Source organism: Camelina sativa, chromosome 8 (assembly GCF_030686135.1).
Source record: "Camelina sativa cultivar CO46 ecotype springtype chromosome 8, ASM3068613v1".
NCBI lineage: Eukaryota > Viridiplantae > Streptophyta > Magnoliopsida > Brassicales > Brassicaceae > Camelina > Camelina sativa.
In genome coordinates this window covers 1,946,829-1,963,000 of record NC_141887.1, presented here as the reverse complement: position 1 = coordinate 1,963,000, position 16,172 = coordinate 1,946,829, and the positions used below count along the sequence as shown (strand labels likewise).

General features: G+C 39.5%; 2 protein-coding genes and 2 pseudogenes across 7 annotated transcripts; 2 read left to right on the top strand and 2 right to left on the bottom strand.

Moving 5' to 3' along the window:
• Positions 1-155: 155 nt before the first annotated feature.
• Positions 156-2,628, bottom strand: LOC104705661 (protein NRT1/ PTR FAMILY 5.9-like). Its single transcript, XM_010421711.3, has 4 exons — positions 2,574-2,628; positions 2,258-2,475; positions 1,353-1,888; positions 156-1,247 (listed from the first exon to the last, which is right to left on the bottom strand). Exons 1-4 carry the CDS (start codon positions 2,626-2,628, stop codon positions 359-361), a joined length of 1,698 nt encoding a protein of 565 aa, XP_010420013.2. The 3' UTR covers positions 156-358.
• Positions 2,629-4,888: 2,260 nt separating this feature from the next.
• LOC104705660 (protein ZINC INDUCED FACILITATOR 1-like) lies at positions 4,889-8,730 on the top strand. 5 transcript variants are annotated; one of them, XM_087461395.1, is made up of 19 exons: positions 4,889-4,970; positions 5,071-5,158; positions 5,289-5,463; positions 5,660-5,700; positions 5,864-5,924; positions 6,006-6,108; positions 6,183-6,285; positions 6,365-6,418; positions 6,503-6,565; positions 6,726-6,775; positions 6,865-6,940; positions 7,037-7,237; positions 7,326-7,413; positions 7,590-7,675; positions 7,762-7,869; positions 7,981-8,025; positions 8,128-8,216; positions 8,305-8,348; positions 8,435-8,730. In XM_087461395.1, the coding sequence occupies exons 3-19, from the start codon at positions 5,316-5,318 to the stop codon at positions 8,524-8,526; spliced, it is 1,452 nt and encodes a 483-aa protein (XP_087317521.1). In that variant the 5' UTR covers positions 4,889-4,970; positions 5,071-5,158; positions 5,289-5,315; the 3' UTR covers positions 8,527-8,730. The 5 variants fall into 5 exon arrangements, 3 of the variants coding, with proteins under 3 accessions (XP_087317521.1, XP_087317520.1, XP_019083803.1); XM_087461394.1 differs by lacking the exon at positions 4,889-4,970 and having other exon boundaries at positions 5,014-5,158; XR_015563710.1 differs by lacking the exon at positions 4,889-4,970 and having other exon boundaries at positions 5,023-5,158; positions 7,613-7,675.
• A 5,071-nt stretch (positions 8,731-13,801) lies between these two features.
• On the bottom strand, positions 13,802-14,426 carry LOC104709124 (metal tolerance protein A2 pseudogene; annotated as a pseudogene).
• Positions 14,427-14,490: 64 nt separating this feature from the next.
• LOC104705659 (metal tolerance protein A2 pseudogene) lies at positions 14,491-16,093 on the top strand (annotated as a pseudogene). Its single transcript, XR_015563711.1, has 2 exons — positions 14,491-14,626; positions 14,803-16,093. The product of XR_015563711.1 is annotated as a metal tolerance protein A2 pseudogene (transcript).
• Positions 16,094-16,172: the final 79 nt, after the last annotated feature.

Genomic DNA, 16,172 nt, shown 5'->3' with positions numbered 1-16,172 from the left:
TCTGTTAAGGAAGCTGGTCTAAATGGAATCATCAGCTCACAGGACTAATAATTTAACGTTTCAGACATTTTCTATTTTGGTTTCGTTTCTGTCGATTTTACAAGTGTTGTTGGTCGATGGGGTGACTGAAGATATGTATCGAATGCACAAAATAATAATAATAATGGTGAATCTTTTGCATTTGTTACAGAAAAATACTTATGGATAAAAATCTTGTAGAGAACATTTTTCTGGCTCTTTTTTATGACCTGCTAGCTAGTTCTTAAGCTAAGCTACTAATACACTTAGAACATTCGTGGAGTCTTGTGGCAAACGGTTAGTTTAAGTCGACTGCGTTGAAGGAATTGAAATTGTCATCTCATTTAGGGGCTTCTTTCTCTTCACCACCTTGATCGCTGCTACTATTGAAATACTTGCATAGAACTATGTAGAACATAAAGCATACTGTACTTGTAAGAGCAAGGAGCCAGTAGTATTTGTCAAGGCGGGCTTTCGACATGTCATCTGCGAACCAGTTTTGGCGTTCACCTGTTGAGCTCGAGTAGGCCTCGACGATTGTGATCAGTGCAGCACTCACAAAGCTTCCAACGCCAAAGACACTTGTGTAGAGAGCAAATCCCATTGTTCTCATTCTAACCGGAACTTCGCTATAGAAGAACTCTTGCATCCCAACGACTGTGAAAATATCTGAGATTCCCAAGAGGATATACTGAGGAAGTAGACAGAAGATGCTCAGCGGAACGGTTTCTGGATCATAATCAGGTAAAGTCTTCATCTTTTGGCTTATGTCTAGCCTTTTTCTTTCCACTAGTGCAGCAATAACAATGGCAATGATTGATAGAAACATTCCAACTCCCATTCTCTCCATAACAGAGATACCTTTACCATTCTTCTTGATTCTTTTGGTGACAGGGATCAAGATCTTTTCGTACAACGGCATAAGAAGGATTATCGATAACGTGATCGTGCTTTGCAGGGTCGCGGGTGGGATTTTGAAGCTGGAACCAATGTTTCGCTGCATAGTCATACCTTGTTTGGTGAAAAAGGTTGCTGGTAGCTGGAAGATAACAGCAAACATGAGAAGCATCGTCCATATGGGCAAAAGACGAAGCACTAACTTGACATTATCTAGTCCAGAGAAAACCGCTTTCGAGCTTTCATCATCCAATATCTTAGTGGTTGTTGAAGCAGTCTCAATGTCTTCCACCTCAGTGTTATCACATTTACAGAGAGGCCTTTCTTGTAGCCTACGTAAGAAAAGAAACAGAGCAAAATCAGGTCATTGTAACTAAGTCACTAAAATATTTTAAAAAGGATAGTTCGCATGAAATTGGTAGGTTCTTTGGACTTACTCTAGCTCCATAGCATCCAAATCTTCCTCATCAGCAAGTGTATATTTGCTTCTCTTCTTCACTATTCTCTCTTTGATGAAGTTAAGGACCTTCGCAAAAGATGAAGTATTTGTTTTCGTCTTCAAACCGGCACCAGGACCGTATACATAGATCCCGCTACCCGACAAGAACAACAAGATCAACAGGAACATGGCGATTCCGGGTAAAGCGAAACCAAGGACCCAACCAAAAGTATCTTGGATATATGCCATGACTGTGACACCCATCAGGCTTCCGGTGCAGACGCCAAAGTACCACAATTGGAAAAACTTAGTCTTTAGGGTAGCTTTAGACTCCTCTTGATCACCCGAGGGAAGCTCGGAATCCTTCTCGAGGTCGCGGTCTAGCTGGTCTGCACCAAAGGCTTGAAGAGAAGGGTTTAAGCCGCCTAAACCTAGTGAGATAAGACCTAGTGAGGAGTACAGAAAACATGTTGAGACTGTCTTTGTAGCTGAGCGTGACCCAGAAAATGCCGTCCATGTCAATCCCACTAGCGCCTTTACGAAAAAAAATAGACAAAAAATTTTAATATATAACAAGAAAAAATCGAATTTTCTACTTGGCCAGCTTTTTGCCAATAAGATCCGATTAGACTTGTTAAGAGCATTATGTATTATTAACATTATAATCAAAAGTCCATATCAACCTAATTATAAAAGGGCGACCCTATATGTTTTCTTTGACTATTTAAGATAGTCTAAAAGTCTATAAACCGTTTTTTTTCAAACACTACTAAGTGCATATACATAATCACTTCATTAAACCGGAAAACTAAGTTTTAGTTTAGACCGTCTAAATCATTATGTTCCAATATATACTTAAATAAATATGTATATAAAATATTGTGAAATCCAAGAGATTCTTACCACAAAGTAGACAGAAGAAGAAGCGAGGATTGTGAAGAATCTATCCCAATAAGCATCAGCCAAAGGAGCAGCGAAGAGAGGCAACATAGAAGTGAAACCAGCCCAAGTATTGACTGTTTTGGCTGCTCTTGAATTACTCATCTTCACTACATCTGTTAGATATGTCACTAAGTTTGATGCAACTCCTTTGAATGCATATCTCTCCATCCCCACAATCACTATAAACACACACACACAAAAAAAATAGTCTATAATTTAAGTAAGTATGAATCTTAATTTGTAAGAAACAAAACAAAGGAGAGAAAAATTCGTTTACCTATGAGAAGGGCACATGACTTGCCAAGTCCTCTTCTCTTCCGTTCTAAGTCCATTAGAGTCTGTGTGTGGAGGAAAAGAGAGCGAGATTATACGTATGAGGAGAACTGAGACTAATGGTATGACAAGAATTGAGATTACTTCTGGTGATTTGTTTTCTTATTCATAAACGTATAAAATCATACTCTTAGAATTTCCGTTAATAGCATAGATTAATTTCCATTTTTGTAATTTCTATATCTTTAACACCTACATGAATGTCTATTACCAGTTAAATGGAAGATAATTATATTACCAAACCTATCAATTTTCTGTACGTTATACTTCTCAACTACTTATATTTGTTAACAAATCGATCTATTCATTTAAAACGATATGGAAAAATATGTGAAACTGGAAAGTTTTGTTTATATGAAAGGAAACTTTTCTAAAGTAGATTAGGAAACTCAATAGTCAATGCGCTTTAATTTCCAACCATTCTTATATACTAAATCCGGATTATCAATAATTGGAAAATACTCAAAATAGTCATATAACACTCTCTAAAAGCCCTAAGCATATATGTTCCATATTTTTATTGGAAAGTAGTCACTACTAAAAAATATATAAAAAAAAAATCAATAAAAAAAACTCATAAATAAATTAGCAAACTGCAGTTTCTACTAGAAACACAAAATTTCAATGTATTCGGGTCCAAATAAAAGGCCCAATAAAATAGGATCCTCGTTTATTTCTAACGCAAGTAATGTAGAAGAGATAGATATGAAGGAAGATGTTTCAGTGCCTAATAAGATCCCCTTTGTGAGAACCAGCTGGCTGCAAAGCAACATGTGGAGGGAATCTCTGTGAATCCTCGTGATTTATTGGTTGCCTCCACTAGTAAGTACCATTGACGTTGAGTTGTCCACGCGCTTGTTACTCTCGGCTCTGAACAAACAACAGACAAGACAAGGAGTCAGAAAATATCTTATTTACAATTAAATGCAACGTTTTTAATGTGTTTTAATACCAAATCCAACGTTTTTGACGTTAAGCAGTGCAAACTATAGAGGGAGAGGCTGATGGTGAGCCATGCCAGAACAGAGAATATGTTAAATTATTGTACCAAACCATGAGCTAGACGTAGTCACGTAGGCTATTGTAATTAACACTGGTCTCTCGAGTACAAAATGAAGATCCATCATCCGTGATTTACTGATGAGTAGAAGGCCACCTACAGTTCCACTCTCAGCCATACTTTGGAAGGCAAAGCGCAGCAAAAAAAAAAAGAACGAACAAAAACAGAGTTTTATTTTTCGTGGAAGTGATGAAAAGCTGAATAAGTTGATCCCAATCCGTTCTCAAATGTCATCTAATTATGCACCACGTACTGTATTCAAACGTTATAACAGAGAATTTAACTAAAATTCATTTTAAAAAATATTTAATTGGAAAAGCAGTATATTCGATGAGTTTCAGTTTCAAAACACTCAGGAATTAATTGGAAAAGAAACAGTCATGCAAACTGCAAAGGACTGTGACGTTTAGGTGTTTCGAGGCAGTCACTAATTCAAGCATTCGGAAACGTCATAATAATCTCTGAATGAACGTGCTGCTTTAAGTTCTTCTGGTTCTTTTTTTTGAATAATAAGTTCTTCTGGTTCTGGTGAGGCCTTTTTACTGAGTGTCCTTCTTTACTCAACTAGACAGATGAAAAATTACTGAAACAAAAAATACCATAATATATTCACGTGAAGCCGTAAAGGTACACATATATATATCGAAAGATATGTACATTTTTGAATGTTGAAAATTTTGAGTATACATATATATAGCAAATCTTAAAGAACGCACTGCTTTTAAAAAGTACGGTGATGCCTCCTTCACTTGGGGAAAAAAACAATTTAAGGACGGGCTTCGTGGCCTAATGGTAAGAATGGGCTCTGGTAGCAAACACAATCCGAGTTCAAACTCTGCTGGAGGGAACTATCTCACAAATTTTTGGACACCCACATGGATATAAATCCTTGCTTTCCACCCATTTGAATATCTGGAAGGGGGCTTACTCATGGATTGCCCTTTCCTAAGAGATTAGTCTGGGCTTATGTGGGTTTGGAATTACCTTTTTTGTTATAATAAAAAATAAACAATAGAATAAACTCACGTGAAGGATGACAACACAACAGAGAAAGAAAAATAAATTACTCACGTGAAGGAATGGCCTTTGCTAAATAAGATAACAATTCCAAGTCCAAAAGATAGATCACTTGCCAATATTGTTTAGTCCTATTTTATGTCTCTCCACTTTAAAATTGGTCTCCTTTTCCCTATCATAACGGCAACCAATATCTTTGTTTTGAAACCTGGTGGGATCAACTCTTCATGCATAGTCACTACCACTTTGACAACGATCGAATTGGTTTGTCTGCCTTATCCCATGTGATATTAATTCATCCTATCTCAGACTAGCTAGATACAATTTTATTTTAAAATAAATTTGTATATTTATTTGGGAGCAGTGATTAGTAAAAAACAAAAAGCCCATGAAGAGAAAAGACGAGAGAGAGACACTGGTGGTGTGTGCTACTGATTGATTTTTCCTTTACGGTACATTGAAATATATTCCCTTACGGTATTCAAATTTTCCACTATATTATTCTTTCCTTTAGTTCCGGATAGCGTCGAGCGAATTTGTTCAGTTGTTAAACCATTTTTTTTTTTTTTGTGGGAATTTTAGGTTCTTTGTTAAGTTGCTACAAGAAAAATGGGTGAGGAGTACAATGCAGCCCTTTTAGAGAAAAGGAATTTTCACGAGGGATGCCCTGGGTGTAGAGTGGAGCAGATGAAGCAGCTCCGGCGAGGATATCCGTACCTGGAGCTGTCTTTCGTGTGGATTATCGTGCTCGCCACTTGTAACCACCTTCTTTCCCTCCTTCTCAAAACAGTTTTTCTTATCTTAAGGCTAGTTTTGTTTATTTGACTATTCGGTACTTTCAACTACACATACGTTGAACAGATTCCGGAAAATGATTGGCTGATTGGTCTTTGTTGCTATTTGACTCTTATGCAATTTATCATGCCTTCTCATTACGATTCATGTGTTTGCAGCTCTGCCTATATCATCGCTATACCCATTCCTCTACTCCATGGTATGATTTTTTTTTTTTTTTTTGGGTTAAAAAATGAGAGACATGTAAGACAGTTAGGGTTTTAAAACAGATGAATATGTAAACCACATCTCATACTAATACCGGTCTTTTTATCAAACGCTCTGAATTGTACGTCTAATATATGTTTTCTTTGTTTTCATAGATAGAGGATTTTGATGTCGCAGAGAGCGAGAAAGATATCGGATTTTATGCTGGGTTTGTGGGTGAGAAGAAATTGCCTCAGTCACCTACATTGAATCTATATATCTACCGTTTGTTCTAACTATTCTCTTGTTATTTCGAAGGCTGCTCTTTCATGTTTGGCAGAGCACTGACGTCATTGTCCTGGGGGATGCTTGCTGATCGATACGGAAGAAAACCCATCATACTCGTGGGAACTATCTCCATGTTCGTATCCTTTGATCACTATTGTAACCGTGTTAATTTGTTAGATGATTGATTTAAGCGTGTGGTTATTGCAGTGCCATTCTCAACGCTCTTTTTGGCTTGAGCGTGAACTTTTGGATGGCAATTGGCACGAGGTTTCTGCTTGGGAGTTTCAACTGCCTGCTTGGTACAATGAAGGTAACCTCCTTTATCTTGTCTTTTTTTGTTCCGCACACCAGACTGGCAGTCGCAGTTTCTCATATATGATTACTTTCAGGCGTATGCATCCGAGATATTTCGTGAGGAATACCAAGCTACAGCAATGTCAGCTGTAAGCTTCTCCATGACGTATTTTTTTGTGTATGTTTAATTTGTTTCTTTGTGTCATGACGTTTGTAACTTCGACTCGTTTCAGGTTAGTACTTCTTGGGGCATTGGACTGATCGTTGGCCCTGCTCTAGGCGGTTTCTTGGCTCAGGTTAGTTGATCACATATCCAAGTTTCATATATTTTCTTAGTTTTCCAAACCTTGCAATTACTTTTATGTTCTAAATGTCTGAGTGCATCTCTCCTTACTTTAGTTTTTAAGTTTCTTCCGGTCTAATTCATTAATGCTTTTCAATCTTCTCCAATATTAGCCGGCAGACAAATATCCAAACGTGTTCTCCAAAAATTCCATTTTTGGCAGGTGTGTATATATTCTTGGGTACTCCTCTGTTTAATAGTTTAGTGGAAATAATGGTATCTCATAAAATAATTATGCGAATTGGAATGCAGATTCCGTTATGCCTTGCCGTGCTTTACCATATCGGCTTTTGCATTGGTTGTGACAGTACGATGCTGCTTCATTCCGGTATGCCTTTACCTTTTACTTCGTAAACGACTCTTCTTTCTTAATATATTTCTCACAGAGTTCACCCACAAGTCTCCTATGTCTTTCTCCGTGTAGGAAACGCTGCACAATCATAAGTTGGACAGCACAGCACATGATGATTCATTGGAGACACTTGAAGAATCCTCTGCTTCTACCACGAATGCAGGGAGAAACGAAAGAAAGGCTTCGCAAGTGTCTCTCTTGAAGAATTGGCCCCTCATGTCTTCTATCATTGTGTATTGTATTCTGTGTCTTCATGATACTGCATACTCCGAGGTAAGTGTAGTTAAAACTCTACAAAAATCTTTGAGCTCCTCTTATCTGAACAAAAAAATCTTAATCACTTTGGAATCTGGCTATGCAGATATTTGCACTATGGGCTAACAGTCCAAGGAAGTATGGAGGTCTGAACTATTCAACCAATGATGTTGGTACGGTTCTTGCTATCTCAGGTATGCGGAACATCCTCATGTCTTGTGTTTTAATGATGAGAACTTTGTGAAAATGATGATTAGAAAGACTGCTTCGATCTGAATCTGTATGCGAGTTAAGTAATCATGAGGAAGCAGAATTATTACTTATGAAATTGAGACTTTTATTAATACACTCATCAACACTTCTTTTTTAGGAATCGGCCTATTCTCCTTTCAGGTTTTTGTTTATCCTTTCGCCGAGAGACTGCTAGGACCTGTACTGGTCACCCGTTTTGCTGGGGTCAGTTGATATTTCCTTTGATGCTCCCTTGAATATGTAGCTCACTTGAATGAAACAAGATCTTCTAACAATTTATTTCATTTCAGGCCGTGATGATACCAATGCAGATTAGTTATCCATTCATAGCTAATCTATCAGGTCTCAGTCAAAGCATAATGTTGAATTGTGCATCAATCCTACTCAATTTGCTTAGTGTAAGTTCAAAAGCAAAAGCTAATCCTTTTCTTTACATATAAAGAAAACAATTTCACGTTATCAATGTATTTCTCAGCTCTGCTTATACGTTATAGTTTTTGTGAATATAGGTGTCTGCGATAACCGGTTTGTTGATTCTGCAAAATAAAGCTGTGGTAAACGAACATTCTTTAATCTTTTGTAAACCGGTCCAATATTTGACAATTTAACTTCATCTTCTTCTTTTTTTTAATTGTATGAAACAACAAAAACAACAGGATCAGAGCCAAAGAGGAGCGGCTAATGGAATTGCTATGACTGCAATGTCTCTCTTTAAGACCGTTGGACCAGCTGGCGCTGGCATATTGTAAGTGACATTTTTTGAATGACCACGTAAGTACATTCAAAGAAGCAGTAATTAATGACTTCTAAACACAAATCTCTATTGCTGACAGATTTTCTTGGAGCGAAAGGCGACTTGACGCTGCATTTCTACCAGGTAATCTCATTACTTCCCTTTGACCATTAATCTTAAAGATGTTCATAATACTTAATCCTAACACAAATTATTGAAAATGTATGCAGGGTCGCATATGGTGTTCTTCGTGCTGAATGTGATAGTCGTGGTCGGAGTAGCTCTCACGTTCAAACCATTTCTAACCACGGCTCCAAGATGAATTATTCATTTGAACAGTGAATGTATGAACGTAACTCGCTGTACATATTAATTAATTTCAGATTAGAAAGAAACAGTTCTGACCTTAGGCTTAGGATTTAATTTAGCTTCTGTTTATTGGTTAGAAATAGCTTTAGGGCTGTCCATGCATTAAATCTTTGGAAGTGAATTTCATCCTGAATTAATGTATTGATCGTTTATCTAATGGGTCGAATTGTCATAACTCACTTCTAGTTTATATTGATAGCAACATCAGATTAAAGCCTCCAGCCAAAGCAGAGTATTTGCTTTGAAACAATATTGCTAGTCCTAATTCAGTGATGTGTTTGTGCTTCCTCTCTGCCAATCCATTTTGTTGTGGAATGTGTGGACATGAGAGGTGTTGTAGAATGCCACAGTTTTGCAGATGTTGTAAGAAAGGAGTGTTAATGAACTCCCCTCCACCATCACACTGAAACGATTTGATCTTACAATCAAATTGATTTTCAACCAATTTCTGGAACATTGTGAAGATTGAAAAGAAATCTGACTTTAATTTCAGTGGATAAAACCAACTGTATATGGAATAATTGTCTACAAAGACTACATAGAATCTGAATCCTTGAACAGAATTTATTGGAGAGGGAGCCCATAAGTCACAGTGAACCCTCTCAAGAGGTCTAGAAGCAAGAAAACTAGAAGAAGAGAATGGAAGTCGTGAGCTTTTCCCGAGCTGACACGCTTCACACACCGACTTGGTGATCTTATTGAAGGAGATAGACTGATTTGTAGCTAGCTTCTGGAGGACTTGCAGGTGAGGGTGACCAAGCCTTCTATGCCACACTTCATCACTGGCAAGGTGTTGATTAGTATAGTAGAAAACTTGATGTCTCGGTTCCCCCAAAGAATATAGACCATTATGCGTTCTTCCCGGTACCAGTAGCTTCTTGGTTGCCTTTTCATTAATACGAACACCATCGTCATCAAATTCAAAAGCACATAGATAATCCTTTGTTAACTTAGAAACAGACAATAATGATCGAGCAATATTAGAACAAACAAGCACATCCTTCAAGGGTAGATTACCTGATGTAGAAGCTATACTGGCGGAGCCTGTATGGGTAATGGGAAGAAACGTACCATCACTTACCATCACTGAATCTGACCCAGTGTATGGTTGAGATTGATGCAGAACTTGAGTAGAGGGTGTGACGTGTACAGAGGACCCTGAGTCTGGCAGCCATTCGTGACCATGTTGGTCTGTGACATCGGTGATGCGCATTGTAGTCAAAGCTGCTGGAATGTCGTCGGCTTGATAGCTGTTGTTGAACCTGTGCCAACAGCGCAGTGCAGGATGTCCATTCTTTCCGCAAATCTGACAAGTGATGCTCTGAGAGTTGGACGTGCTGGTGAGCTGTTGGTGAAAGCCTCTTCCTCTTGTTGAGAATGAGTTTCTTCCACCACGACCAAACCTACCAGTTCCTCTGCCTCTTATGTTGTTGTTAGGCTGGTAGTATCCCGAAATATTCTGCTGAGAGACATTGAAAGCAAGATGTGGAGTCACTGAGTTCTCGACCAAATAGGACTGAAGTCTGTCATCATAGCCTGTAAGCTTCGGGATCACATCGTCCAGAGTTGGACCAGGAACAGAGTCGACAGCATTCTCTATAGTGGTTTAGATCGGGTCATACTCACGTCCTAACCTGTGTAGTGCAGCGAATATCTTCATTTTCTCAGTGACAGGACTACCGATTGAAGCTAGTTGATCTCATATGCTTTTAAGTTCTCTAAGATACACTACCATAGTCCTATCTTTCTTCTCTATGGTCTGCAACTTTCGTTGAAGCTCAAACAGCCTAGAGGAGGAGACTCTATTAAAGTGATTTGCCAGAGTATTCCATACCTGATAAGACGTCGAACAGTTGAGAACAATATTGAGTATATCTTCAGCAAAAGAGCCTAGCAGCCAAGACTTGACAACAAAATCAGTTCGGATCCAGTTCTGATACTCGCTCTGGTAGTTTGGATTTGGCCTCTGCGATGGAGTGCCGTCAGTTCCAGTGACATGACAGTAGCTTGAGGAACAGAGATGGATCCATCGACGAATCCGAGCAAACCTTGACCAGCGAGGAAAGTCTCAAACTGGTTCTTCCATAGAACGTAGTTTTGACCAGTAAGAGTAACAGTAACGCAGTTGGAGATGTTCAGAGTGGGAACCGTGTAGGTTCCAACCTGACTATTTGCCATAGGCTCAGACCGACTGAGCTCTGATACCATGAAAGCAGAATAAGATAACTTGTAAAGTATGAAACTTGGAACTTTTGTATTATAAGCTCAAAGGTTTACAATGTTGCTAACGGCTTATTTATACAAGTTTCATAAACCCTAATGTGTCTTAACATATGTCAAAATCCAATTACACAATTTGCATCTAAGGCTGTGAATTGGTTAGACATCTCTATCATCGGTTTGCAACTTGATCTCTTTATAGTTGCTTTTGCCGTACTGTCAAGGCATGCGGCTAAGGCCTTTACTTCTTCCGTTTTGTCCGCTGCTATTTCCTCTGCTGCTCCAATTTTGTCTTGAATACAAACTTGTCTTTTGTCTGGGAACGATAACGTAACTGTTGCAGAGAGTTTAGGAGTTGACCGTTGAATTGATTGAATCGAATTGAGCTTAACGGGCTTTTGCGTTTGGCCCATTTGGTTGCTCTGCAGAACGACATCGTTATGTGCTGTTGCAGAGGGTGAAGAAAGCAAATACTCTGCTTTGGCTGGAGGTTTTAATCTGATGTTGCTATCACGTTGCTGTAAGCAAATACTACTGTTCGATTGGTCCTTCACGCTGATGTAACACACAACTGGGAGCTCAAACAGATGGATGTAAAGAACGCCTTTTTGCATGGTGATCTCCAAGAAACTGTATACATGCGACAACCTGCATGCTTCATTGATCCTGACAAGCATGATTATGTCTACCATCTCCACAAGTCGATATATGGCTTAAAACAGTCTCCCAGAGCTTGGTTTGACAAATTCAGCAATTTCTTGTTGGAATTTTGGTTTCACCTGCAGCCTACTGGATCCCTCTCTTTGTTTATGATCGTAATGGTGATAACATCCTTCTACTCCTCTATGTCGATGACATGGTTATCACTGACAACTCCTCTCGCACTCTTACACATCTCTTGGAGGAACTCAATAATCACTTCAGAATGACAGATCTTGGTCAAGCTCATTATTTTTTAGGCATTCAGATCCAAACTTTGACCAACGGCTTGTTCATGTCACAACAGAATTATGCTGAAGATCTTCTGGTTACTGCAGCCATGGCACACTGCTCCCCAATGCCAACACCTTTGCCCCTGCAACTAGATTGAGTGCAAGCTCAACAAGAAGAATTATTCGATCCTACTTACTTTCGCAGTCTAGCAGGTAAGCTACAGTATCTGACTCTAACAAGACCAGATATTCAGTTCTCTGTGTATTATGTCTGTCAAAAGATGCACAAGCCATCGGTGTCTGATTTCCAACTGCTCAAACGGATTCTCCGGTATTCAAAGGCACTATCACTATGGGTATCACCTACAGCAGAACCAACTCATTTGATCTCAAGGCATATAGTGACAGCGATTATGCGAATTGCAAGGAAGGAAGACGTTTTGCTGGCGGGTATTGTACCTACTTAGGACGCAACCTTATCTCTTGGTCGTCTAAAAAGCAACCCACCGTGTCCCAAAAGTTCCACTGAAGCAGAGTATCGATCCTTGTCTGAAACAACCTCAGAGATCAAATGGATCAGTTCGGTTCTCCGAGAGCTTAACATTCCACTCCCACAGACACCGGAGCTCTACTGTGACAATCTTTCTGCAGTCTATCTCACTGCCAATCCTGCATATCATGCTCGTACGAAGCACTTTGATGTGGACTATCATTATGTCCGAGAAAGTGTTGCTTTAAAAGCTTTGGTGGTTACACACATCACTGGCGACCAGATGATTGCCGACATCTTTACTAAGTCTCTTCCCATTGCCACCTTTAACTTCCTCACAAGCAAACTCGGTGTCGGTCTTCCCCCCACACCAAGTTTGAGGGGGGCTGATAGCAACATCAGATTAAAGCCTCCAGCCAAAGCAGAGTATTTGCTTTCTTCACCATCTGCAATAGCACAGAACGATGTCGTTCTGCAGAGCAACCAAATGGGCCAAACGCAAAAGCCCGTTAAGCTCAATTCGATTCAATCGATTCAACGGTCAACTCCTAAACTCTATGCAACAGTTATGTCATCGTTCCCAGACAAAAGACAAGTTTGTATTCAAGACAAAATTGGAGCAGCAGAGGAAATAGCAGCGGACAAAACGGAAGAAGTAAAGGCCTTAGCCGCATGCCTCGACAGTACGGCAAAAACAACTATAAAGAGATCAAGTTGCAAACGGATGATAGAGATGTCTAACCAATTCATAGCCTTAGATGCAAATTGTGTAATTGGATTTTGACATCTGTTAAGACACACTAGAGTTTATGAAACTTGTATTAATAAGCCGTTAGCAACATTGTAAACCTTTGAGCTTGTAATACAAAAGTTCCAAGTTTTATACTTTACAAGTTATCTTATTCTGCTTTCATATATATTGACACATTTGCCTTATCCACAATATGGAGTTGAGTGTGGATGAAGAAACGAGTGATTTGGTCAAAGAGACGGTCGTTTGTTATCTGCTTTTCATTCTCAACTTTATTAAAAATCTTGGATTGAATCTTCTTATCTAGAGGGGAAAAAAAAACACAGGAATAGACAATAATAATGGTTTCTCAACCACCATCTACAAAATGTTGGGTCAAGAAAAACAAAACATGTTTAAAGCGGATTCCAAATTCAAATAGCATAAGTAACGAAGATAAGGCTGGCACATGCACATCAAATTAACGTTAACGCATACCTTTTTAGGGTTAACTAACTAATCGGTTTATTTTAAAAGTATTACAAGTAGTATCCAAAAAAAAAGTAGTATGCAAAAAGACAATGAGTAGAAGACAAACAATTCACATAGTGTGCACATGCCTTTCAGCTTTTCTCATTCAAAGTTAACATTATTTTGCGAGAACACGATAATGGAGTTGCCACATTTGTTACATAGAAAACGAAAAGGACATAGGCCCTTCAGTTCTCGTGTTAGTGAATATTGGGCTTGAGGCCACGTAGCTGCATTATTCGACTTTCTCGAGAGAAGAGAAGAGAGGAAAATTTATAAAGAAGACCTTCAACTTTTTTATGTTTTTCTAATTCTACGCTAACTCTTATTTGTTTTCCCTTTTAAAAAACTGAAAACGTAATCCGATAATAAAAAGAAGAGACCCTCCTATCATCACCCCCACGCTCTGGATTAAATCTCCCAGCACATGCAGATAAGCCCCTTGAATGTTAGTTTACGCTGCTTCTTCTCACCCTTACCACCTCCAGTGCCATTCTCAATCAAGGCTTCATAGAGATGTGGATCACCATGGTGATGATGTCGTGTTCATGTTCATGGTGATGGCTATGGTCGCGGCCATGGCTGTGACAGTGACTGTGAGAACCGTGGTCGTGTCCCAACAGAATAGCCATAGCAATGTTCACCAGCAGACCAACTGCAGAGACGAGTAACATGAGAGATCCCTGAACTTCACCACTGCCGTTGTTAAGTCTAGCAATTGATTCGTAGACTAAGACGCCAGCAAGAAGCCAAATCATCTGGATGGATACAAGGGAACCAAGAATCTCGATCCTGAAGAAGCCATAGGACTGGCGTGGGTTTGCCTCCCAACCTGTAGCCCAAAGAGAGAACAAGGATATGGCAAAGGCTGCAACATCGGACAAAAGATGAGCCGCATCAGTGAGAATGGCAAGACTGTTGGCCTTGATCCCTCCAACCACTTCGACAATAAGTAAAGACTGTTTTACTTAATTTGGTTTTCAAAACTATTGGATTATTTACTTTTTTTTCACCCGATATATTACTTTTTTCTTAATTTACGAGTCACGAGTTCGTAATTTACTCTTTTTACGATTTCCTTCTTTGTTTATATACGAAGGGAGGAGAAACGAGGGTCCAAGAACTTAAGATTTCTCTCTTCAGATAAAAGGTATCTCTCTACCGTTTCCTCTTCTTGCAGATATTATTAAGCCTCTCTCTCTCTCTCGCTCTGGTTGTGTATGCGTTTTCGATTTCACAGACAAGATTTGTCTGATTCAACTAGTTGCTACGAAATATCTTGTGTTTTTTCACAACGTATAACAGTACACTTTTTTTTTTTGTTAGATGGAAGGTCAAGAGCAGCAAGAACAGAGTTCAATAGCAGAGGCAAGCTTGGTGCAATGTGACTATGAAGTTAACCATCATCACGATGTGGTGATTTCAGTAGCAGAGGCAAGCTCGGTGCGGGCAGCCAAGAAGTCATGTGGAGAAGCTTCTTGTGGGTTCTCTGATGCCAAGACGACTTCAAGAGACGCTGCAGAACGAGAAGCATCTATGAGGAAGCTTTTGGTGGCTGTTGTGCTCTGTGGCGTCTTCATCATTGTCGAAGTGGTTGGAGGGATCAAGGCCAACAGTCTTGCCATCCTCACTGATGCGGCTCATCTTTTGTCCGATGTTGCAGCCTTTGCCATATCCTTGTTCTCTCTTTGGGCTTCAGGTTGGGAGGCAAACCCACGCCAGTCCTATGGCTTCTTTAGGATCGAGATCCTTGGTGCCCTTGTATCCATCCAGATGATTTGGCTTCTTGCTGGCGTCTTAGTCTACGAATCAATTGCTAGACTTCAATGGCGAAGTTCTGGGATCTCTCATGTTCCTTGTCTCTACAGTTGGTCTGCTGGTGAATATTGCTATGGCTTTTTTGTTGGGACACGACCACGGCCACCCTGGTCACAGTCACGGTCACGGCCACGACCATAGCCATCACCATGAGCATCAACACGATCATCACCATGATGATCCACATCTATCTGAAGCCTTGCTTGAGAATGGCACTGGAGGTTGTAAGAGTGAGAAGAAGCAGCGTAACCTAAACATTCAAGGGGCTTATCTGCATGTGCTGGGAGATTTAATCCAGAGCGTGGGGGTGATGATAGGAGGCGCAATCATATGGTACAAACCCGAGTGGAAGATCATTGATCTCATATGCACCCTTGTTTTTTCAGTGATTGTCTTGTGGGCGACAATAGGCATGTTGAGGAACATTATAGAGGTTTTAATGGAGTCAACCCCACGAGAGATAGACGCAACCGGTCTGGAGAAGGGAATGTGCGACATGGAAGAGGTGGTGGCCGTTCATGAGGTTCACATTTGGGCAATCACCCTTGGCAAAATTCTTTTGGCATGTCATGTGAAGATCAGGCCAGAGGATGATCCAGATATGGTTCTTGAAAAGGTTATCGACTACATCAAGAGGCAATACAACATCAGTCACGTCACCATTCAAATTGAACGCTAATGATGCTTCTTTTTTTTTTTTTTTTTTCTTGTTGAATGTAAGACTCCATGACTGTTTTCTCGTTTTATATTTTAAATTGTCGCTTAGAAAAAAACGTTTTCATAGAGCTTAAGGTTATAGACTTACAGTAGATAGACCAACGCCTAATTTATCCTTATTTTTATTTTCTCAAATTAAAAATAAATTAGGTGAAATTCGA